General features: G+C 41.1%; 1 protein-coding gene across 1 annotated transcript in view; it reads left to right on the top strand.

Annotated features, from left to right (window-relative positions):
• The window catches only part of barhl2 (BarH-like homeobox 2), a 54315-nt gene that overhangs the window by 7069 nt on the left and 22072 nt on the right, over positions 1 to 25174 (top strand). The window contains exon 3 of the mRNA XM_030048779.1: positions 1610 to 1703. Within this exon, the coding sequence (XP_029904639.1) occupies positions 1610 to 1703 (94 nt within the window). The remainder of the gene's footprint in view (positions 1 to 1609; positions 1704 to 25174) is intronic.

Raw genomic sequence — 25174 nt, 5'->3', positions numbered from 1 at the left:
ATGTCTAGATATGAATACATATTGTATCTAGAAACATACTATTTTTTAGTTTTCCTATTATTGATATAAAAGAGTTAATGTAATTTATTGGCCTGGTATACATTTTGCACTGAGCATTGTGATACCTGGGTCAATTGAAACGGAGGCCTACTTCATTATTTTGTTTGGTCACAGAATGGTAATGCTTACATCTTTTTCAATGGGCCTTTGATTTAAAATACAAATAAACATACCACTCTCATCTGCACTCCAATGCACTGGAACTCGAGAGATGGGGATAATTTAACTAAAGAGAATATATGCATCAAATGAAAAACAGATGAAAAAATATGCAATTATGTCCTTGATTGGGTTAAGTATTTCTCTGCCAGCACATGCCAGCTACCACTAGAACCTGTCCCACATGGGTGGCTTCCAGGCCTGGGCGAGGCCCCAGAAAACGTCACATCAGAACAGTGCCATCTCCCACTACTCTCCCTTCCCTCAGATCCGGGGCCAGTGCATTTCCCCCCTCTCCTCTTTGCTCCACTCAGCCCCTCTCTGCGTCCCAGATAATGGAGCTCTGCTTCTGTCTGCCAAGGGGTCCTTGGCTGCCCGGGAATAATGACCTGAGGGGGTACTTTGTGACAACCAGGGTATAATAATGCCTCCAGCCACGGACAAAGCAGACCCTAGGGGTCAATTTTTAAATACTTTTATGTTTTACACCAAAGGTAGAAGTCATTTGTTTTTATTGTGGGTCATATAATACATATCCACTGTAGAAATAGCACATTTATTTTGAAGAAAAAGCGATATAAAGTCGAGTCAATGTTTATTTCAACAATATGTAGTTAAGTTTGATGGAATACTACTAGTGCTACCCTATCATTTTTGATGAAAGATTTTTCATCTTTGAAGAGAATTTATCCTGCAAATGTCTGTAGGCCACAGTCCCTCAGATCAAAATAGTGTTATAGAGACACGCAAGGGAGTATGGAATCACCTGTGAATGAAAGGCTTTTCCTAATAGGTTAATTGTAACAAAAGCACAGGGTCTTGCCCCATTGAACAGAAGAGGATTGTGGAACACAGGCCTGTGGAAATGATGTCAAGTAATGTGCTGCCTGCTCTCCCCTGCAGGGCCAGAGTTTGTCTGTCAGCAGTTAAATGCTTACCTCCTACCCCTCCCCTAACACTCAACAATCAATTTACCTCCTCGGGGTCTATGAACCCAAAGATTTGACCTCGCAGACTCTAGCTTTGTTTTCCCCCGTCATCTCTTACACCTTAAAATGCACTTATTAGAACATGGAGTAAAGATATTTTGATGTCAGCACAGCTCTGCTTTTTTTTTTTTTGTATATAAACACATAGATTGTAAAACGTTTCTCTCTCCAAATCCACAAGACATCATTTGGTGAATGACAGCAATATTTCCATCAGTCTAGGAGCAATACCTAAACAGTAGGCCCGTTGTTGGACTGAATATGCTCTGTGATTTCTCCACTCCATCAATGAATAATCATAATCCTCATTTCAGGAATCAACTGTTTTGCATTGATGAATATGGATGGATCTAGAACAAACAAATTTGTCAAATAACAGCATAAAATTTTTTGTTTTGCAGGTCGTAGGGTGAGCCAGTGGAAATCAAAAAGCCTCTGTTACCATGCTGGCTTACCTACTGGTCCTCCCTCATCTGTCATCCAGTATCCATCCAGGTATGTTTAATATGAAAGTGTAGTATACTATGTGGTTAATAGAAGAAGAAGTCAGTATGTAGCGTACCGCAGTATTTATTTATGTCGAATATTTACTCAGGAAGGATATTGTTGGTAGTGACCTTATAAAAATCAATCAGAGCTGAATTGTGTTTTCACTGGCAGAGAAAAATCATTCAGAGCTGAAGAACTCATCTATTGTCATTTATATTTTACTGGAGCTTTACCTTTTATGTTTATCTGCACACACCCCATGGATATTTGTGTCGTTCAAGGACTATAAGTCCCGAGGTTTACTTAATCCCCCTCCCACTGTACAGTAACCAATGGAAAGAGTGCACACCCAGCAAGGTGCTAGCTAATTGGGCATACTGAGACTAAAAAGAGAAAAAGCAGCACCTTTTTCTCTTATGTGACATTCATTGAAACTGCTGATGTTTCAGGACAGAGCCTTTTTTTCAAGGTGTGTGAAAAAAAAAAGCTTTGTACTAAAACATCATTCGTTTTAAAGAATATTTTTATGGCATGTCTGCTTTTCAGTTTACGGCATTTTGGTTTACAGCAGAGAGGTGCAGAAAAATGTACAGAGATAGAGATAGAGATAGAGAGAGAGAGGGAATGACATACAACAAATCTTTTAGTGTGACACCAACTCACAGAACCATTAGCACATGTTATGAATTTAAGAATACTAAGCCAGGAAGCGCCCGCATACACAGAGAAAGATGGTACTCTTGTACTGATGATGTTTTTTTTGTTTTTTTGTTTTTTTTAATTTATCAAACCCAGCCTCTGAGTTTGGGTCGCTTTGATTTGTGACATTTGTACTTCTAACCGCATTAAACCAAATTTTTAAGAAGAATACAAAATATCCATCAAACAATGGCTGCAAATGGAAGCTGTGACATCAAGTGAAAACAATGGATAGTAATATTATTTCATTTAACAATGCAAGTCAAGTCACGTTAAATTCGATAACTGGTTAGGTTTCAGCTTGACTTGTTGTAGCTGATATGTCGGGCTTTGAATCTTGTAAGTGCTTATAGTGGTCATATATTAATCAGTAGGCAGTCAGTCGCTGATGGTTGAAAAAATACTCTCTTTCAGTACAGGTCCTCTTTGTTAACCCTTGGTGATTTTTCTTCTCCTGAAGCTGAGGTATTGCTATAATCTGTTCTTATACTTTTTCTCTGGGAGTTTATTAAACAAAAACTTGCAAAGTTCAAGTTGACACTGTAATGGCACAGCGTTGCAGTGTAAAAGAGAAGCTTTTGAGATGATTCTTGTGGTATTTGTGTTGAGACTTCACTTGTTTTTTTTTGTTTGTTTTTTTTCCACTGCTGTGTTAACCATTAAGGGAACACCATATAGTTTGTGCTGGTGGAGTTTCATTTGCTGAGGGGAAGACAGAGTGGTTGAGGATGTATACACTTGGGGGAAGAGCTGCAGTAATAGAACTCAGCTGGAGTAGGTTTCTTGAGGGAATGCTTCAGGAGAGGGGACGGAGCCAAAAGAGCGAGGAAACATACTTCACTTTATTGATTTTGTCGATCGTCTTAAATGAGGGGCACTCCAGGCCAAGGGCTCACCTCTGCATTTTCTCTCTGTGCTTGTGCTGTTCCACGGACAACAAGCAGTAGAAATAGTTCACCAACCAGCTTTTTGGTTACAGGAGCTGGGAGAGAGGAATTGTGTGTGTGTGTGTGTGTGTGTGTGTGTGTGTGTGTGTGTGTGTGTGTGTGTGTGTGTGTGGGAAGAGGGGGGATGTTATTTAGTCCACTGTAGTGAAGTTCAAACTGAAGTTTACTTATGGCTTCAGAAAGACACACATATCAACCTTTTATCATTATCATTTACTTTTGGAATTGCCTGTCTGTGAGGTGGACTGCATACAGCTCATGTGACTAAAGTGTTATGTGCACCAGATGCAGCATTTTTAAGCACTAAACGGACTTGGTGTATTCATGAAACAAACCTCACTTGTAACCTCCGCCCACCCACTCTCTCCTCGTCTCTCTCTCTCTCTCTCTCTCTCTCTCTCCCTCCCTCTCTCAAACACACACACACACACACATATAAATACACACCTTCCTATCATGGATCATGACCTCTTGCTGTTCACTGGAGATACATGCGTCTATTGCAGCATATTCATCAACTGTCACAGGATTACAAATGACTTTTTGAGGCAAATATTGATTAAGTCAAGTGTAACATCACTTGGCTTAAAGCGAATGTCCATAATCAATTATATTGTAGTCTGTGTTTCCCATTTTTGCTTTGGCTGACATAGGCTATTCATTTGTTTTATATTCCCATAAGTCCTGTCAGGTGGGACATGATTTTCTTTTCATGCGGTGTGAATAATTACGCAGTAAGTCAGAAAACTACCCGGACATTTTAAGTTGTGGACATAAAAAGTGGATACACAACACTCAGCCAAACTCAAAACCACAATATTTCAGTCATCGATCACATATTTCCAAGGGCATAAATATTGAAAAAAAAATTTGAACGCACTGTTCTCCATTATTTTCTATTTACTGTAATTTTGAGTGAAGTACAGGGCTGAGCACTTCATCTATTTAGTAGCTTTTAAATTGTGCATTGCATTACTAAGGATTCATGGTCTTATTCTCGACTTGGATTTTCACTCCACTTGCTCTTGGTGTGGACTTTTGGTTTCTCTTGGTTTTGACTGTTTTAGGTGTACAGAGACACCGTTGCAGTGTTGATTGTTTGCTGCTGATGTAGAGCATGACATGCTTTATGCGGTGAATATTTTATATTTTCTTCCAAACAGCAGGCTCAGCCTGTCCCTTGCTGTATTGGATTTTGAGGTAGCGTATTTGTCTGATCTGAATGTTGTTTTTGGAGCTCTGCTATCATGTATGATTGCCTTTTCTCTGACAAGAATAGTTTAGTCGTGTTGAGAGAATCAAGATGATTTCTTACAGGGTCTTCCCCCTGTATCCCCATGTTCTTGTCCTGTAAATCATCTTCAGCTGCGTCCCTTTTATAAAATGCCTAAGCTTCCTCATCTTTTGTCTTGTTTCATTACAAAAAATCCCAAAGAAACCACTGGGCAGGATCAGTAGTCTCAGCCAGCTCAGTGGTTTTCCTGTTCTTTATTAAAGTGTAATCAAACATCGGTTTAAGTGGAAAATAAATATCCAGATCTAATAAGCTGCTCAGCCGGATCGTGTAAATGCAAATTTTCAAGCTGGTTCCCATCCGTCCCACTGAGGGGAGAACAAGCCACAGCAATCGCCTCCTCCACCCACGATTGTAAATCAAGGAAAATAATGGCTGGATAATGACCAGTTTGCGGTCTCAAGCAGATTGAATGATAACAAACTGTGCATGTTGCATGCAGCTTTTCATTTAGTATCCTATCATGGGGAAAACTGGCGAACAGCTTGGCGTGCCTCATTAAAGAGGTTGTCGAAGCCTTGTAAATTTTGTGGAGCATTGGGTGGAAAATTCACAAGACAAACTTCTTGATAGGGAAAGACAGGGTTTATTCCCCACCCATAGGGGCCTCCTGCTCTGTTGCAGGGAGCCTGAAGATCTGAGAAGACCAGTGAGCCAAATTCATTGCAGCCCTCTGTTTTCTAATGTGAAGGAGTAAGTGTGTGAAAGAAAAGAGAAGAAAACCCACTTAGACAAGCGCTAAATAATAGACATATAAATTGCTTAGTTTTCTTGTTTGGGGTGATGCTGATTTAGCTGCTAATTGGTGACAGAAACTGTCAAATGGGTGGCAGATAGTGATTGTGGTGGCTTCTGTCAGGATTAGGTGAGAGAGAGAAAAAAAAGAGCTTTCTTCTGGTGAAGGCAAGGAAAATATGACGGCAGTCCCCGCCCTTCCCTTTTCTGATATTTACCCAAAACACATTAAAAAGACAAAGAAGAGAAAAGCAACAATAAACTCGGGATTATGGACCCTGTCTCTTGCGTTCCTCTTGTGCTCTCATGTCTTCTCTTTTTTCTCTCCTCTAAGCTGTCTCTGAGATTGATTAACGTGTTTGTTTGAAGAAATTTTGAATGTTTGCTTGCACAATAAAATACACAGACAGACGTACAATTACATGCAGATGCACACACATACACGCGCGCACAGACGCAAACAGACAATGAACCTACTGTAGCAGAGAGAGAGAGTGTGAAAGAGAGACAGAGACGGATAAAGACTGACTGACTGATCTCTCGAGGGCGTCTTCCTCTAACCCTGCCTTGACTCTCCTCCCTTTCCTCTGGAGCATTAAAATGAACAGTAATTAGGCTTTGATACTCTGGCAAATGAACAGTAATTAGAGTCTGCTACTGTGGATCCTCTGCCTAGGCTTCTCATTGAATATTCACACCATTATTGAACGTTAAGATTAGCTTGCCTCTGCCGTGCACAAACAGTGTGGCATGGCAACGGCCCTTGCAGATGGTGTTAGGGGGATGGTGGGGCTGGTGGAGGGAGTGTGTGTAGACAGGTCGCCCAAGCCCGGCAGACCCTCAGAGGGGATTTTCTGGTTATTAGATCCTTGCCAGATCATGGGCCAATTATAAAGAAAACTGTCAGTCAAGGCAAAGTGGCTATGTGATTAGTGGAAAAGGACAAAATCAGGTGAGGAGTGTGAATCTTTCTGGAGGCAGCTTTGATTTGCTAATAAGAGGGAGAGGGAAAGGACCGGGTCAGGGTCCCCAGCTGTAGTCCTGCTTTGCTCTCTTCATTTTCACTGTGACCTTCTTAGCACTGCTGGTCTAATCTGCGCTGCAGAGGAGACATAAAGGATGGCTCTCGAGGGGGTTTCTGGGTCCAGGCTCTGAATGAGGCACATGGGGGTTAGCCACCAAAAATGAGAGCAGTACCCCCTGCTCACAACCAGAGGGACATGAGTAATCAAATAGTTCCTCTAGCACGACAGGGGCCAAATGCTGCTTAATTACCCTAATAGTATTTAAAGACTTTTACTCCTGATAAAAAAACACACTCACTTAAAGCTATGTTGCGGAGAGAAGGAGGAGTGAAAGGATAAGAGGAGGGAGGGAGCACCGCTTGTCTCTGAGAGCATTCTCGGCAGACAGAAGGTATGTCCGCTCCACTCCCTAATTTCTAAAAGCACGACAGTGTATCCTAATTTAGTGGCTGGTGACCAGGGCTGACATTGAGGGGCGTGGTAGGGCCTTTTTTCAGCCGTGGTTTCTGGCTGGGGAGAAGCAAGCTCAGAGGGGAGACAGGCAGCACAGTGCCAGTGCTATAATGAAGCGCGGTAGACGGCAGGCCTGACAGCTCTGGCAGGTGATGCATGGGGCCCATGCTAATTCTTCAGCAAGCCAGTGATGGATCCTGAAATCTTGACCACACATCCCATTAGCCCCTGTCTGTGACAGGAGAATAAAGATATTAAAAATCCAGGAGAACTTGGAGAGGGGGTGCACAGGAGCAGGGGGACACAGAGAGGGACGTGGACAGCCAGTCAAAGGACCTTACGCAAACCTGAAGTCCTCTGCAATATTTTCAGCAGCAAAGTTATTGATGACTTAACCTCTGGGGTGCAGGTTATGGGTGATGGATACTGTGCATCCCCAGCATGGAACAGCAGAGGATAACAAGGTAGACAGTGAATCACCTGCCCACAGCTGATAAAAATAGAATATGACATCTCCTACAGCATATACACTGTATTATTCCACTGTAAATTGTAAAGAGATGAGTGAACTGGGTTTTCCTGTAAATAGATTAGTTCATTGAATGGATTTTCTATGGTCTCAGCTGTTCTGTGCATCCCTACTGTCTTGGCTTTTGCATCTCAGCACTATGAATGGAGGGACTGTTTATTAGGCTGTCCCTGCCAACTCCTTTGCGACCTCCCCTCCTTTCAGGAATAAAAAAGAATAAGGAAATAAAATGGGAAGGGGGTGTGGAACTCCTCAGCTATCAAGCACTCAGGTGTGTTTACCATGTATCTTTTATCTTCTTGTGCAGGATAAGGCTAATATTTTTGACAAGTTTTGTGTGAGATATAAATGACCCAGTCTCGATACAAATAGGAAAACCAGCAGCAAGGCGAGCCGAATTGCAGCGAGGCCCCTGAATCTTCCTACTTCTCAGGGTTGACAAATAGCGGTGAGGAAGTTCCAGGGGAAACTGAGAGGTTACTGTGACAGACAAGGAGCACAATTATCACACTATGATGAAAGAGCCATGGCGAGTGCGCGTCGCACCGTTAATTACCGTCCTTTTTCCACCAGCCTCTAATGTGAGGAAAAACACGCGATGACAAGTGTGTAAAAGAGCAAGCACTAAATTACTGTCAGGAAAAATAAACGGAGGATCGCACGGCCTGCACAGTGATTTACGGGGGCAATTAGTCACCGCCCCACGGAGATGCTGAGGACAGCAGTGCGGCGGGAGTGTGTCAGGGAGAGAGAGTGTGAGAGACACCCCTATGCTCCACCCACACTTCACCCACACTTCTAAAGAAATGGGGTGGGAAGTAGGAGAATGTTTGCTGTGCTCTTGGCTGAGTGACCTTTGTCTGGCAGAGGGCTCTTATCCAACTTTTCACTAGCTGTAAAGAAGTAACAGCACAAAAACTAAAATGATAATATACACTACCACCACCATCCCTAACTGAACCGCAGATCAGTGCCGTGATGTCTTACGTATATGTGTCCTAATATCATAAAAGAAAAACATCAAGTGACAATATAGAACAAATTTAGGTCACCGTCAGCTGTTTAATGCTGAAGTAAGTTTATTACGACACAGGTGTAAGACAAGTTAAAGCAATGTCTATCATTAGACCGTATCAATAGAATACACCCTTTTCTCTTCAGTCGGAGATGTCAGCGTACTTGAAACGCTAAACGTCTAAAATGAGCGGTCCCCATCCCATCATCAAACATCAATGGACTCTAATTGTTTCTAAACGTGACACAAGTTAGATACTTCAGTTTAAAGCCTATCGTCACATCTCAAAATCACACTTGATTTCTTGTCTTATCTTTCCGAGCAGCTTCTGAGACAGGAGGTCAGATTCCAGTCGTCACATGTCCCTCATATTTCATGCTCGGTATGAAACGAGCCTTTCATCACACATTAAAATACCTGCTGTACTTTTAAGAAAATAAAACCATTGGGAATATGCCGAGCGGATGAAGAGCCCATTGATTTGTAATGGCTGATGACAGATAGTGTCACATCATTTTTGTTAATTTCACTCATTCCCATCCATTGAACAAACATGGCGTGCCCACTTCTCTGAGAGAAATTTCATCGCTGTGAAGTGATAGGCTATTGTTGAATAAATTTGAAGTGATCCTTGTTAAGGAATTGTCACATTGTGTGATATCTTACAGACGTGTAATGAAAAAAAAAAAAAGTGCCGGGATGCAGTCAAAACTTTATCTTCACCGATACCTTAACATATTCATCACAGCCAACTAAAGACAATTATAGTCAAGCTCTCTAAAGGAAACCATCTGACTGAGACATTTGATTTAATAAACCTTTGAAGCATTCAGAGCAATTCAGCCCTCAAACACTCGACACTAACATGACAGAATATGTTGGAGGACGCCGACATTGTAATCTGCCGTGTCACTCTTGTATACATATTTTGTTTGAGCATTTCCACATGTATTGTAGGACAATAATAACACTGACAGTAAGATGAGTGTTATGGGCAATGTGATATGAGGTGGGAGGGGGATACACATTCTCCCGGCCATATAGTTCCAGTAGGGGCTAGTGAGTGGGTTTGTTAGGTTGAGCCACGTTTCCAGGTCAGTGGCCTTGAGCATGCTTGGTTACAGCTGTCTTGCCCATCCTTATTGGCAAAGGTGCCATAAGACAGCGTTGCAAGGGGCCATAAGTGGTGAGGAGGAAGAGGTGGAGTAGTTAACCAGGAAGGGACCATATGCATGTCCAGTAGACTGCTTCCCTCAGGCTCTCTCTCTCTCTCTCTCTCTCTCTCTCTCTCTCTCTCTCTCTGTCTCTCCCCCCTCCTTTTCTTTTTCCTTCCATCCCTCACTTCTACTCACTGCCTTATCTGCTTCTTTGCCGGGCTATAAGTGCCAGGACATCAAACTTCCTCAAGCTGCCAGCCTTGCTTTTCCCCTGCAACAATAAGATGTGAGATTGGATGAGAAAACAGCTGGTGGAGTTGGTGGGTGATGAGTAGAGAAACCCTGGCAATCAAATCTAAAAGGACTGTAGCTGTTTTACCCTCAGCTGCTGCCACTGCCTATCAAGGGCATTTTTCTGTGTGGCTGCTCTTATACATCATGCCCCTTATTTTTTACCTTTACTGTTCCCTCCACCTCAATTTTAGAGTCAGAACCATTTACAGCTTTTTTTTGCAGTAGTGTTTCTCAAAATGGCTGTTTTGCAGGTTTAAAGATCTTTACACTGTATCAGCACACATACATTAACATTAACATACATTTTTCAGATGGTTACAATCATTCATGCTCTGATTTCATTCTGTATTATGATGCATTAACAGCTTTTGTGGTGCACTGGCCAGGATTTGTTCCCACCCAAATAAGGGGTGTTTTCACAGTTTATGGGGAGAAAGGCTCATATTTCAATAAGGTTTCAGTGTGTTTAATTGTTCTGAATGTTTCATTATTCTGAACAACCTGGGGGACAGGGCTTTGGATAAACAGGGTGTTAGTGTAGTAGGTCAAATAGTACATTGTTTGCTAGCAGGCTTTATGTTCTTAGATGCCATTAATTTTCCGTGTTCATATAGTATTTATAAACTAGATTGAAAATAATTACCTTTAAGGCTCAGTGTGTAATCCAAATATAATCCACCAAAAGCCAAAACATGTTGGCGGGCGCTTTCTCATACTCAGCTGATTTACTGATTGAGTTCTTGATTCAGTCAGACTATTAAGTTGATTTATAAATACATTTTTCATCCGTAATGTATGTAAAATAGAGTGATATTTTGGGTTACAGGGATTATAAGGAGTATGTGAGGACCTTATTTTCCACCAGCAACCTACCCTTTGATGTTCTATATGTCTAACCATAATATACTTAACAAAACCCACAACAGAGTTTAAAAATGTGCAATTTTGTCAACATTCACTTTGGTAAGTAGCGGTAAATTAATCTTGCTGTTTTTCTGATTGCATCGGGGGAGGCTATTTGAAAATTGGGGCATTCTTGCTACATAAAAGAGATGCAAGACTGAAAACCCGCTCTTCCACTGCTTCCTTCTTTATTGCTAGTGGTGTTCTGTGAAAACAGGCTTTAAGATGAGATTCACTAACTGGCTATGAAATAACAGACAGCCAAGGAGAAGAGGAGGTAAAAAAATAGGGTCTATGAATCAATATGGGCAATGGGGGAAGGCCAAATGTAATAAATAATACAATAACAAGCCTAACTAATGAGCTGTTGCCACGGTGCAGTTCACAGAATAGTCCCTTTGTATGAAACCCTGCTAATAATCTTGGGGAGCCGGTGGATGATGAAGTGTTGCCATAAGGCAACACCTGTGCAATTAAAGCAGCGGATTCTTTTGCACGTAACATTAATTTCAGGCCTTTATAAAGGCCCGATGAGCACACTAATAATCTAGTCTACTTGACTCCATGTCTAGCCGAAACAGAGCATCTAATTAGGTAAAGGTAATTAATTAGAGATAAACGGAGCTAATCAGGGCCTGTTAGCACTCCCACTTTCTTGGCATTAAGACACGAAGCCTCCTGCTCTCATTGGCTGCCCTGTCATCTGTTCAGTGAACATGAAAAAGATATGTTTTTAATAGAGGCTCTGTGATCTGACAATGAACTATCCTGCTCCCTCAAGATCAAGATACTGTTCTGTTGCTTCTCTATGAGCTTATTAACTGGTCCATTGCTTGGTAAATTACTGTTTTATAAAATTCTAGGCTGCTTAACCATCATGATATACACTCGTTATCTTAATTGGGGTCAGTTTAAGTGCAGAACAGAATGGAATGTAGATATAGCAGCAGTTACATTTCATGAAAATTAGATAATAAAATAATTTTCCCTGAATAAATAAAACAAATGAACTTATTTAATAATGTGGTGGCAATACTCTTAGCCACAATTACTTGTTTGAATAGAAGTTGATTTAAATGATGCAGTGCACTGGTGGCAGAGAGGAGACTGTTTAACAAGACATCACATTAGGAATACATGGGTGAGATTTTGTGTTCTTTCCCCGATATTTCATGGAGAAGATACTAAGCCCCAGACACCAAACATACAACTTCCTATCATTTTTTTTCCTAATTATAATATCAAACAACAACGTGATGGGGGGAATCCAAAATGTATGCAAGGGAATAGTTGCTACTGTGTTACATTGATGCAATAGCAGGAGGAAGACCTCTCTGCTTCCAATCATGTACCTATCATGTCCAATTTTTTAGCAATAGATATTCAAGTCAACGCATAGGTGGAGAAAGTGTTAGAAAATGGAAATTTAATGGTTATTGTAATGAATGTTGACTTTGCAGATCAGAAAAGCAGGAAGAAAAAAGTGCTAGAAATCCTGAGAGGAGGAGAGGTTTGTTTGGATGCTTCGGCGTCGTTGGGTTTCTTGTGGAAGAATGATTTGGGAAACATGATTATTTTTCCCTCTGCTTTCCTTGTACACAGGGGAGTCGTCTGCTACAAGAAGGCAGGGCGCTCCCTCGACACGCATCATTAGAAGGTTTTTTACAAGCGACAAGCAGGCTATTTGGCTGTCATTGGGATTGTTTGAAGAGAATATGTTTCTGCACCATACTCAAGGGAGCCCCACATCAGGAAAAAAAGTAGATCACCCTTGAGCACTTGACACTGCTGTTATGCATTTGTCAATATTAAGGCTAAGAGGTTGGGCTAGTGTGTGTAAATTGGGAGTTTGCCACTGTTAGTTGCCTCAAATGTGACTTGACCTTTAACCTGCCATGTCATTCATTCGCTTACCTTGATTTTGCTAATTGCTGTAGAATGCTTTTGGCTTAACTATTGTCCAGAGCCATTTCTAAATCCGTCGCTAGTCAGCCACTGCTTTTGGCACAAGTAGTTTGGCTTATGTTAATGTTCATTAACACAATGAGAGTATTCGCAAGCTATGAGCACCGTATTTACCAGGCATATGCCAGCATTTTGGACTTTTCACTGCCAACATAATTTGGTGCAAAAACATAAATCTGGGAAAAAAAATAAATTAATGCTTAATAAACTGCAAGCTCCATCAATACAGCATAAGCCAAATAAAATAAAAAGGGGTACAGTGATCCCATGTGAAATAGACCAAATGAAACAGCAGTGAAAAGCAAAATGGCACATTGTGTGGATATGATGGACTGTCATATTCTGAACACGGCCCATAATGCAGCCATCACTGGTCCAAAGAGCAGGGTGTGTGCAGCGTTTACAATTGAAATGAGACAGAGTGTAGGCATAGAGATCCTCATTATATCATTTCCCTAAGGGCTGAGGCCAGCACTTCAGTTGGGTAGGAGGAGACAAGTGCATCCTCGCTGTTACACAAAGACAAGAGACGAGTAACAGTTTGGTTTCAACACCAATCTTCAAATGACTTTTCAGAAACGAGTAGAGACTAGCGCAGTGGGGAATGGTAGAGATTTGTGTTGGTGTCTGCGATTCTGGTTCATTTGTCTGTTGTTCACCATGGGCAAAACAGGCAAACATGGCACATGGGTCACATCTGATTCCCTATTGGAGATGAGATGGTGAGAGGATGGCAGCAGTGTGAGGCAGCATTGCAGCACTCTGCCGTGTCCAAAAGTATCTGCATCAGTGGTGCTGATTGTGAGGCACCCGCTGGCGCTGTTTAGATAGTTTGACTACATCAAGCTCCCTTCCAGACGGCTCTTACTGGTGCGATTAGAGGAGGGTGAAGATGAAAGGTGTTCGGTGTATTTTTAAAATTGTTGATTTTCCGTGTAATGATAGCTCGTGCAATTAAGCACTGGCTTCAGGCTCTGCATGTCCTTGTGTGAAAAATCTCAATTATTTGTGTGTATGTGCGTGTATGTGTGTGTGTGTCTATGTGTGTGTCAGTGCATGCGCATATGTGCCTGTGCCTCACATAGATTTCCTACATTCAAAATTAGTGTTTTCATTTTGTGTACCAAACAGGTTTTCTTATTAGTGTTACAGGAATGTAATTACTTGCTTCATGATCACTGGCATAAAGTGAGGAAAGTATTTTATTATGTGAGTAAATTTATTTTAGAAGATTGGCCTGAATTGGAGATGGTATATAATTTTTACCCCAATCATGCAGTCTTTGTGTCTGGTGTGTTCTGTTGTTATAGGTGGCTTTAAGGCATTTCTAAGAACAGGCACACAGAAAAAAAAATGTTTTAAAATTAAGATTACGCAGTGAAGCATGAAGTAACATTTAAAAATAGGGCTGCAATTTTACTGCGCTGTGCCTTTGTATTATCATTATGTTGCTGAAAGTGATAATATGCAGTAAACATACAGTGATAGAGCTGAATTAACCTGCCTGACAAAAAATGTTTCCTGGGTTGAAACATAAGTCGGCATTTCTTTGTTTTCAGACGTAGGTTTCATGGTATGGATGACAGGACATTTTGTGTGTCTGTGTCTAAAAAGCATCCAAAGGTGGTGGGCGTGTGTGTGAGCAGTGATGGGTGGGGTGGGGGGTAACCTGTAGGGGAGATTGTCAAAAGGGCTAAATTTGCCATGAGAGTAATTGTGTTGTTCCATGACATTCACTTCTGCTAAATGTAATCACTTTAAATAATGTCAGTGACATCTTGTGAAGTATTTGGTGGAAGAAAAGGCACTATGTAGGGCAGGCGTCTTAGTGTGTGATCCCGACTGTCTGTGCGTTATCTTCTCTTTCATTAGAGATGAACAGCCTGGGGTGGGATTTGGGGTGGGTGGGTGTGTGTGTGTGTGTGTGTATGCAGGGGGTGGGCAGTGGGTATGGGAGGGGGTGGTTTCACTGGAAATGGTAAATAGGATTATAACAGGGCTCCAGTGTTGCCTAGAAGACAAAAGTGACTGATGATTAGCTTAATATTTGTTGCACAATGCAACATTGGCTGAACATTGTGAACATTTATTGCTAGTGCCAGGCACTTTCAGCAGGCATTTCATCACACCCAACTCTGGCCCTGTGAAATCCCTTGTAATTTTACAAACAGTCAGCGTGTTTGAGAGTGGGGGGAAAAAAAAGAGAGCACATGTTATCGGCGGCTGCCTGATGTGCCTTCTATACCTTGAGGCACGGCGCTGGAAAATTCAGCGTGAACTTTCGACACTTAAATGCTAAAATGCGACTGATTTGGGATGATAATAGGCGCCCTAATAGAAGCTGATCCTTTGCAATGGCTTGGAGTCTTATTGCACACAGCTGTAATGCAATGTGAGTAGACAGTTAGGAAAAAAACATGGAGAAAGGCACAGATAGTGAAAGATAACACAACGCATAATCCTCCTTGCTGGCTGAGAGGGAAACATGTCTTATAGTGTGCTGCTATGTATCAGGGTCGGTGGAGGTAGCTGCAGATCGGAGAGGGAGCAGGAGACGGGGCAGGAGACAGTAAGTGGAGTTGGCAGAGTGAGGATCCAGGCAAGGGGCTTGACGGTGTAAGAACGGAGCTGACCCCTCAGCCCTCCAAGATCCACAAATGGACGGAGGCGTTGGACGGGACAGGCCTGGAGTCAGAGACCTGCTCAAGGTTGACAAGAGCTCGGGTCAACCTTCACCGAGCCCTACTGTAAACAAGCTGCTGGAAGAAACCTAAAGGGCTTGAAGCAGGAGTGCTTCCATGGTAATTCTCCGCTTATTGTCATGCTGAATTGGCCTTAGATATTTGAGGGCTGCCTCAAAGGGAAGGCTCTTGTAAGTGCACTGCACCAGTCCTTGTTTGAGCTACGGCAACAATCATGAAAATTATATGGTAATTACTGATGTGGCAAGAATATAATTAGTCCCCTTGTATTGAAAGTGATCCTAATGGTTTGAGTTGTGATATGAAACAGAAAAAAAAAATGGATGGGGACAAAGCTGGATTTTATGTGTTGACTTTATTGTCTGATGAAAATAGACTTACCAGCAGGCAAGCTAGTCCACGAGAGCCCATTTACATGATAGTAGCTGTCATGACTTTTGATAAATTGAAAGAATGGCATGGGAGCAGGTTCAATTATTGTGGAGATAAATGTAGCTGTCTTTCTGGCTTGGACTATGTGTTAAAAAAATAAACTTCTGCTCATGCGTGTTGTATATCATCTCATCAACAAGCGGGGGTCCTATGGTGACCATGTCCCAGGCAGACAGACGGTTTGTCAAGACTTTTAATTAGTAATGGGGGGTCTCCGGGGGACGGCCTGGTGGGGGCTGGAAATAACAGCAAAGTTCCATCTTGCTCGCTCTGTTATGAGCACCAAGGTAAAGCCATGTTACACAGAGACACAAAACACACACTTTTATTCCTATTTCACTGTGATTATGTAATTTATTTCCATGTGGGGGTTGTCAGCGAGTTTGACAAAATTCATACTTTACAAGGTAGCGTGTGTGCTGTGCGATTGAATGAAGGTGTGTACGGTGATAAGCAGTTATTATTCTTCCTTTTCATAATGACGCTTGTTGTATTTTAAGCCTCCTCATTATGAACGATGCATTCAATTAAATAGGTTTAGTTTAATTTAAAGCTTCTTTTCCACACAGTGGATATTAAAGCACACACATCATGCCCACTCAGAGTGAGGGAGAGGGAGAGAGGGAGACGGAAACCGCCAGCAGTGACACGCGCGCTTGCATTATTATTATTTCTGATGCATTTAATATCCTCGGTTTAAGCTTTGAAGACAATCTTTGGGGAATATTGAATCTAACCATTCTCTTTTTGCCCTGGATTCCTCTCACAGAAAAAAAAAACTTTGTTAATTAGCCCCATACCTATAGGCAGAGTTTTCATTTTGTGACTTTTCTATGATATTATTAAAGATGCTGCTGACTCTTCCCACCCTGCCTCTTCCTCCTCCTCTGTTGTCTTGTTATCCGAATGTGCCAATGGCGCTTTTCAGATGCAAATTTGGGCCAAGCATTTTTCAAGCATCCTCCCATACCATTAATGGTTGTGGCCCACGGATGGCCCTCTGTACTGGTTGAAGCAATATCTTCAGCCGTTCTGCATGTCTCCTCAAGGCCCTCTTAACCCAGTCCACACCAGCAGTGGCTTGTTAGGAGTTATCACAGCACCCTTGTTCTGCAGTAGTTCAAAGTCCTCACAAATCCAGCTGTCAAACTAAAGTTAGACGTGGGACCTTTTTGAATTAATTTTTAGAAATCAATAGGCCTTCCTGAGCCCACCCCCCTCCTTCTTTCTTGTCTCTCTCATTCTATAAACTTTACACTAATTCCTTTAAAGTCTGATTTAATTTTGCTGACCATTTTTGCCTAGAACGTGTTGTTAGTATATATAGGAGTTTTTTTGTTCATTAATATATATATATATATATATATATATATATATATATATATATATATATATACATATGGCCCTTTGTTTTAGTTTAAGATTTTTACATTAAATATTATGTCAAAAAATCCAATGAGTTATTTGTCTTGCAAAGCTGTCCAGAATAAGTTGAATACAAATAATACTGAATAAAATTAACCTTTAAAGTGTATACACTTGCTTCAGAATGTGTCCTAAGTTCCCACTCAGACTTTTTCCCTCTTTGCCTATTTTTGCTGCACCATATGTTCTTTTAGGGTCTCCTGTAAGCCTCACTGGATGGGTAATCACAGAGCAACCAATGAGTCTCAGCGGATGTGATGCCAGTTCACCAGTTTGTCACCAAATGAGAAAGTTGACCATGGCTTAACTTTTGGGCAACAGTGGCCAGCAGCAGCCACTGTGATTTTTGTGCTTCCGTGCTTCCCTATTCCTGTGGCACAATTCCCTGGGAAAAACAAAACAAAACAAAAAACAGACTCACTATATTGCCTGAATCAAACAGATGGAGTTACCATCAAGTTTTATCAAGTCAAAGACGCCATGAGGATCAACTGGATTGCCCAGTGGGGAGTGAAGCAATATAAGAGTGAAGCAAAATGTCCCAGACAGGAGTCATAGACAGAGCTACAGGCTGAAAATTATAGAACTATTTCACTTTAATCACCTGACATATCTGATTCAGTCAAATGAAAAAGCATAGACAAATGTATTTCATATACTATAGGTGGAGGACATTCCCAAACAATAGTGTGGTGGTAGTTCAGCTATTGACGATGAGAAGGTGGGAATATTGCAATGCCTGGGTTCAGTATACCTCAGTGACTTGCTGGTTGGGTAATTTGCTGAGGCTGATTGGTGATTAGAATTGAAACTATGACAGGAGTCTACTTTTGTTGTGCTTGAAAGTTTGAACAAAACAGAGGAAGGGCACACTTATTTTTAAATTTGTAACTGGTAATATTTCAATCCAAAACAATTGAGTTCAGGCACATTTAAAAACAACAGGAGTTGACCCAAAGCGCTTTACAATCATGGCAGAAGGATTTACAATACAAATGTACATGATTAAAAGAGCAATACTTGAAAGTCAAGACTTAATTGGAAAACGGATTTAAGAGAGACAAAAAGTTAAAATCATAATCAAGTACTACAATAAGAAACTATCATCAACAACTACCATACACAGACTAAAATTAAAAATGTGCATCTTTAAATTTGATTATGTTTCTAGTGACCAGATACGGTGAAGACTGATTTGAAAGAAAAAAAAAAAAAAAAAAAAAAAATTCAAAGTTTATTCTGCTTTTAGGATACCCAAACTAATAATAGATAATAATTTCTCAATAATTTTGTGAATCAGCCTGTAAGACATACTGCTGCACATGAGTCTGGCATTTCTAGCTTGACGAACACCCACTTTTACAAAATCGTTGACTGTCTTTTGAATAATTACATTTTCGGTGCTTTGATTCCACTCTGACTTTAAAATATGAAGCGATAACCGCAAGCTATGTGATTCGCACTAAAGGACTGCTTTACATTGCCAAAGGGGCAATGCTCGGTTCTCCCCATCACATAAACGGATGTTATTCACAACAATATGCAAAGCACTGTCACCTGGGACTCTCAAAAGGAAGTAGACTTCAGCACAAAATCATTGGAAAGTCATTATTCAAAGAACTTCGATATTTTGTTTTCAGTGCATACTAAAAGACATGATTTATCTACATTGAATTGGTAATATTAGACATCATATCCCAAGGCTTGTTGTATTTTACGTTGAAACATGTCACTATATACATAGATCCAATGCGTGTGACTATTTTGTAAGCATGAGAGCACATATATGTGTCTGTTTTGTCTGTGTTTGTATCCTGTAACAAGGAATGAAAAGTGGCTCTAAAATTTTAGATCTTTTAAATTCAGGCTCAGTGACTCCGTGTATCACATTGCAAAGTGCTGGTCAGATTTGTCCGTAGGCGTTCATGTGCAGAGGAGATGTATTTTGTAACTCTTCATCCAGATATATATAGAGGAAGCAGAGGGGAGAGCCATGTTTGAATGAGCCATTTCTTCTGATGCTGCACAGAGACAGGCTTTAACAATGCTGTAAAGCATAATGACAGCCCCTCAGAACAGCACCATGATCACAGGCAGTAAAACTATGCAGATGGTGGCAGATGATCAGTGCAGTGTGAATAGAATACAAATGACTGCGGTCCAATAGAGTGAACTGTAGATCCTGTTAGGACAAAGGCGAAGTAATGGTCGCCTCTGGGATAATACATAGCCTTCTGCTGTTGCTGGTTTTATGGCACCAAACTTTTCATTTGTGCAAAGTTATTGAAGTTATTTGCAGAAAGCTGCAAAACTGTCAGCGTGCTCATGTTGCCCATCAAATCCCATATGAAGAGTAACATGAGCGCGTTTCCATTGTATGTCGTCTTTCTGTTAATACAGCTGGATATTTACTGAGGCAATTCGGGTTAAGTACCTTAGATACACACTAGTGTCCCAGCTGGGATTCCAACCTTCTGGTCACAAGTCTGGTCTTTTAAACATCCCTGCTAATTGGGCTGTGGGTACAATTCATAAATTGTTATGAAATACTGAGACCAGCTTTCCCCTGGTTACAAGTGCCGGGTGCAAAGTTTGATCAGAGTACCCTGTAACAAGCAGATTTTTAACGGCATGGTTACACTACCTAAAGTGTGTTTGTCGTGTTAAGTGCTTTGACTGAGTTGATGAAATACTGTTGGAAAGGAGTGGAAATGCAGTCCAGTGTGGAGTGAGTGATTTGTTAACCTCATCTCATTTCACATGTAATTTAATTTTAGATTAATTATTTTTCCTCTTTATTTCTGTTTCCTCCTTAACCTATAATTCGATTTTTTTTATTTATTTTTTTTGTCATTTTGATATCAAGTACAGCCAGTTACCTAATGTAGTCTGTGTCATGCAAGCTATTGGCCCAGCATTGGATTTTGACTTGTGCAAAGCTGATCTTTTCAGTGCACATGAAACTCAGATGAAAGATGAATGATCACGGTACGGGACTATATCATCTATTGTTTTTATTGTATTTGAATCATATTAAAAGTGTGCTGTTACACTTCACCAGTGCATGACTAACTTATTTTTCCTGTATTCAGTGAGATTAAAGCTTACCAACATATTTTATCATTATCACTCCCATTTTTTTTTACTGGTTACATCACAGACATTTTTGTCATTCACTGGTGACTCTGGTAGTAATTGGTAAACCCTTTGATGGATGATAATAATGCTAATAATGATGATAATGGTAATGATGATGACGATGATGGTGATGATGGTGGTGATGCACATCTGACAACTGCAGTTTTTATGCTGCAAGTCTTAAAAAGGTGCAAAATTTCATTCTATGTTGTCGACACCAGAAACAGAAAATTATATACAGCAAATGCCAAGATAATTAGCTCCAAACCAGGCTAGCATACATATAAAGAACATCTACATTTTGCTCACGAGTGATTTAAGAATGTACGGTTTGGATGTGAATTTACAGTCACCAGTGTGTTTTCGCCCTGGCTTGTTTTTCCCATAAACCTGCTTCCCCGTGTGGATCTATATATCATACGAACATACGGTAACTGGGAGTGGTCAGCTGGCATTCAGTGAATTTAAACAAACACATTTTTCGATACATTATCCATGTCGTGGTTGGGCATGCACTGTGGTGTGTGATCACCTCTGACCAAAACGTGGCAAAAATGGGTAAAAATAAAACATTCACCATAAAGTAAAGTGATAACACTCCTGGTACTGCGCTATAATTAAAAAAAAAAAAAAAAAAATTAAAATTCAGTGACACCCATTTTCCCTCAATCTTCAGACAAGTAGAAGTGTGTATATGAATTAAAGTTCACTAATAGGATCTTCTTTGGATGATTTGTTCATTTATTTTTATTAAAATAATATGTGGAGAATGTGAATTGTTGTAGATAGACAATAACTAAATTAATGCGCAGGAGCCTTAATATTTCAAATATAGAATGTCTTCTACCAGGGGGCTGCTGCTGGCAAGTGGGTGTTTGCTGTATAATTCCTGTAGCATTCAATTTCTCATTCATACATTCACTCCATTCCAGCCTGTAAAGCTATTGCTGAAGACTTGATGATTGTTAAATTATTGAGCTCAAGATGGCAGTGGATTGTGACTGAATTCATGCTACCTACAGCGCTCACATGTAGTGTCTAACATTGTTTATGCAGCTGTTGTACAATTGTAATGTGAAGAAGGTGCGAGCTGGGTGTGCTTGAATTAGCACGGTTAAAATGCACCCTGTTGGTGTTTGGGTGTTGTTGTGTACTTGTGTGGACTGCAGGTTTGGGAAACAGGATATGACCCCCACGGTCTGCTCATTTAGATCATTTTGAAGTGTGTAATGCAGCATTAGAGTAACCTTTAACCTCTGAATCTTGACTGAACTGTGCATAATTGGTTGGTCAGCTCCTTTGCTAATTAGTGTAGCATTAATGTGCACAGCCCTGAGGTTGAGTGGAGCCAGAACGCTGGGGGAGTGTGGGGGCTGGCATGGCTCTGTGGAGCAGGCACCGCTAACACTGGCCCATGGGCAGCCTGCTGGGAGGTGAGAGTGCTTCAGACCCAGTCCAATCCAGGCTTGGGGTGGAGGCTAAGAGCTCCCTCCAATCCACATCTTCAATGTCCTTGTGAAGGAGCACTGATGCAGGCACACAGAGCAGCAGCGACGTTAGAGAACCGCTCCTGTGATCCCCGGCTTTATAATCTCATGACAGGCATGCGACCCCTGCCACTCCTCAGCAGGCTGCCCTCACTGCCGGCAGGGCAGCGTAGTACAGTGACTAATGTTGGCATGAGACGTGGTGCCAAGTGCCCTCGCCCGTGTGTCCAATCATGGATGTTGATTTCAATTAGCTCAATCACATGCTCCAATACTGACCTTTCTCATTCAGGGGCTTTGTCTTTACTTCCATTTTTCCTCCCTGCACATTGTCACAAACGCCCTGAGCCAACAGGGTCAAATTGTTTGGTGTTTGTGTGGCTTCTGGTAATGGTGGGTCCTTGGTTATGTTGGCCAAGACATTTCAGCGGTGGTCTGCCAAGCCGTGTTGGTCATTGGAGGGTGGGGTAAAGGGGCAGGGGGCTGGGCTAATGATGTAAAAGCAACCCCGATAATCAGTCTGAACAGTGGTTGGTCCTGATGGCTGGTGGCTGCCTGGTGGTGGGTTGATTGATGCTGGCCTGCGCTTCCATGCAGAGCACTGCTATGTAGACCCCACTGTGTAAACACTGTCACTGTGGCGAATCTCTTATTTCCTCAAAAGCCTAGATCAGTGGCTGTGTTTGAAATGCTCACCAAAAGGAGGCAGGAAGTGATATCACAGGACCATAATCATGAAGTTTAAGGATTTTCATGCTCATAAAATGTAAACCAGTAGAAAGAATTTGGTGACTGGATCCAGTTGGTTGAATGATTGATTTTTTTATTGATGTATAAACATTTCTGTTATTTACTTACTTACTTACTTACTTACTTACTTACTTACTTACTTACTTATTTATTTATTTATTTATTTATTTATTTATTTATTTATTTATTTGAGACAGGGAGATTGAAAACAACACATGTTGTTTAAAGTGCCATCAAACTTCACAAGTCAAAACAAACAACAATACACAGACAAGAAGCTGAAAAAGTATAAAGAGATCACACCAATCCAGATCAGTAGAGGGCAGTTAAAGTAAACCAGGAAAAAGAAATTTAAGTGCAGTCAAAAGCCAGGGAGATGAGATGAGTTTTCAAGTACTTCTATGTCCAGTTTCTGCTAAAATGTTACAAGCAGTAATATAAAGGTAATAAAAAAAAAAAAGACCACACTCTGTTTTGCAACATTCAATCATGCCCCAACCATGAATTTCTTTGCTACCAAAACCCATTGTCTGCGAGGCCCAGTGGGGGGAGGCCATTTCTTTAAATATCCTCAATGTCACTGCGATGCAGTCTAGGTCGGCTCTGGGGCATGCAGACCAGAGGAGTGCCTCCCTCGCTTCCCTCTTCCATCCCATCCCAAATGCTGAGCTTACAGTCAGAGATAAGTGCTTCTCCAGAGATGGCCCCTCTCCTCAAATTGCCTTCCACATCTGTGTAAGAATGTCCAAGATGTGCATGTTTAACATGTGACCATTAATCACAGGGAGACAGTCAATTAAAGCCATCAGAGCCGCAGGGGCCCGGGCCAGGATCGTACGCTGGTAAAATAAAACACAGATACATCAGAGGACACTTTACACTTTAGCATGGTTGGAATTAACTAACGACAGTTCTAAAACATGACCGTACATGATGAAAATGATCTTGGCCAGTGGACAAAGATTGGGCCTCCAGTTACTTAAGTGCACTCAGTTAAAGTTCACCTGTGATTTTCTCTGTACGAAATAAAATATGTCTTGTCGATGATTTATTTATTCAAATTTTTCTGAAATAATGTGTGTATGTGTGTGTGTGTGTGTGTGTGTGTGTGTGTGTGTGTATATATATGCCGGACAGAAAGTCAAAATAAACAGAATATGTAACATTTTTTCCAGTAAAATGAGAAACTCATTAACATAAGTGATTTAAACATCACAAACACATATGTGATGCGACAGACAATGGATGTAGCCATTCTGCAGTCCTCTTAGAAAAGATACAATTTAGGCCATCAAAAGTGCAGCACGGTCTTTTATTTTCTTTTTCTATCTGTCAGTGGTGTCTTTGTCATGGGCACAAGCTATAGATAGAGTTGTCAAGTTGGACCTTTGGGTCACAGGGGTCAGGGAACCTCTTCACTTCTGTTGACCTTCAGACAGACAGATTTATACACTGTCAAGTCTCTTTGTGAGTCTCTGGGCGCCCACCACAACAGTGCCGTGCGTGACTGAAGACAACAGTAATAAAGACACTAGGTTTTGACCCTTGTCAGCCTTCATTTCAGCGGTAATTGTTATGATTCCTTAATAATACTGAAGTTCATATTGATGCATTAGCCAAATGACATGAGGTGAAGACTTTGAGGGGTAGTTTCTCCGTGCTGTCAGAGACAGGTTGTTTAAAAAACAAGTCTACCCACTTGCCAGTATAATCACAGTAAATTACTTGTAGCTCATTTGCAGATTGTTGTCAGCAAGATGGAGCACAGTTTACCCATTTGACAGCTTAGTTAGCAGTCCAAAGACTTGTGAAATATCACACTTCTTGTTTTTCCAATTTCAAAGCAATGGAGTGAATATGAGAGAGAGAATTGTCTGATAAAGCATATGTTCACTTGTAACGGCACTGTCCACAGAGCATATCTCTTTTTGAACACAAGTATCTCAAGGCTAAGAATGAAATTTTGTTTTCCTGCATATTTTCTGCAAACCCAGTAAATGTGTGAGGATTTTCATGTATATTTGTTATATATTCTGTCCCTAAACAAGTCATTATCTGAGACCAAAAGGTTGGGTGCTTGGCTAAACAGGAAATGTGAACCGTGATTGTTGTGGCATTGCTACATTTTCATCTCTTTTTGTGCTACCCCATGTGGGTAAACAAGCGGTTGACATAAGTTAATTATTAATTAAACATGAGGCAGAGAAAGAAAAGCATGAAGCAGTCCCTAAAGAGACCTCTAAATAAACGGGGCGTGGAGCAGGTACCAATGCGACCCCAGTCCCAAGAGTGCTGTCTGTGGTGAGACTGCCGACTCACTAATGAGCTGTTTGCAGACCTGGGTACACAGTGACAGTGACCCCTGACCTTCACCCATACTGTCTGGGGAACAGCGAGGTTAGAGAAGAAAAACCTGCCTTATATCTCTCTTTCTTCTTTACCAAACATTTCCATCCCTACTGGACAAAACAAGTTTTTTGATTTTGCCAGCCTGCTGTGTTTCACCTCTCTCAAGCCTCATTTTTAA

The sequence above is a fragment of the Myripristis murdjan genome, chromosome 4 (genome assembly GCF_902150065.1).
Source record: "Myripristis murdjan chromosome 4, fMyrMur1.1, whole genome shotgun sequence".
Taxonomy (NCBI): Eukaryota; Metazoa; Chordata; class Actinopteri; order Holocentriformes; family Holocentridae; genus Myripristis; species Myripristis murdjan.
Note: the sequence above shows the minus strand (reverse complement) of the source record. Positions and strands in the feature narration are given on the sequence as shown.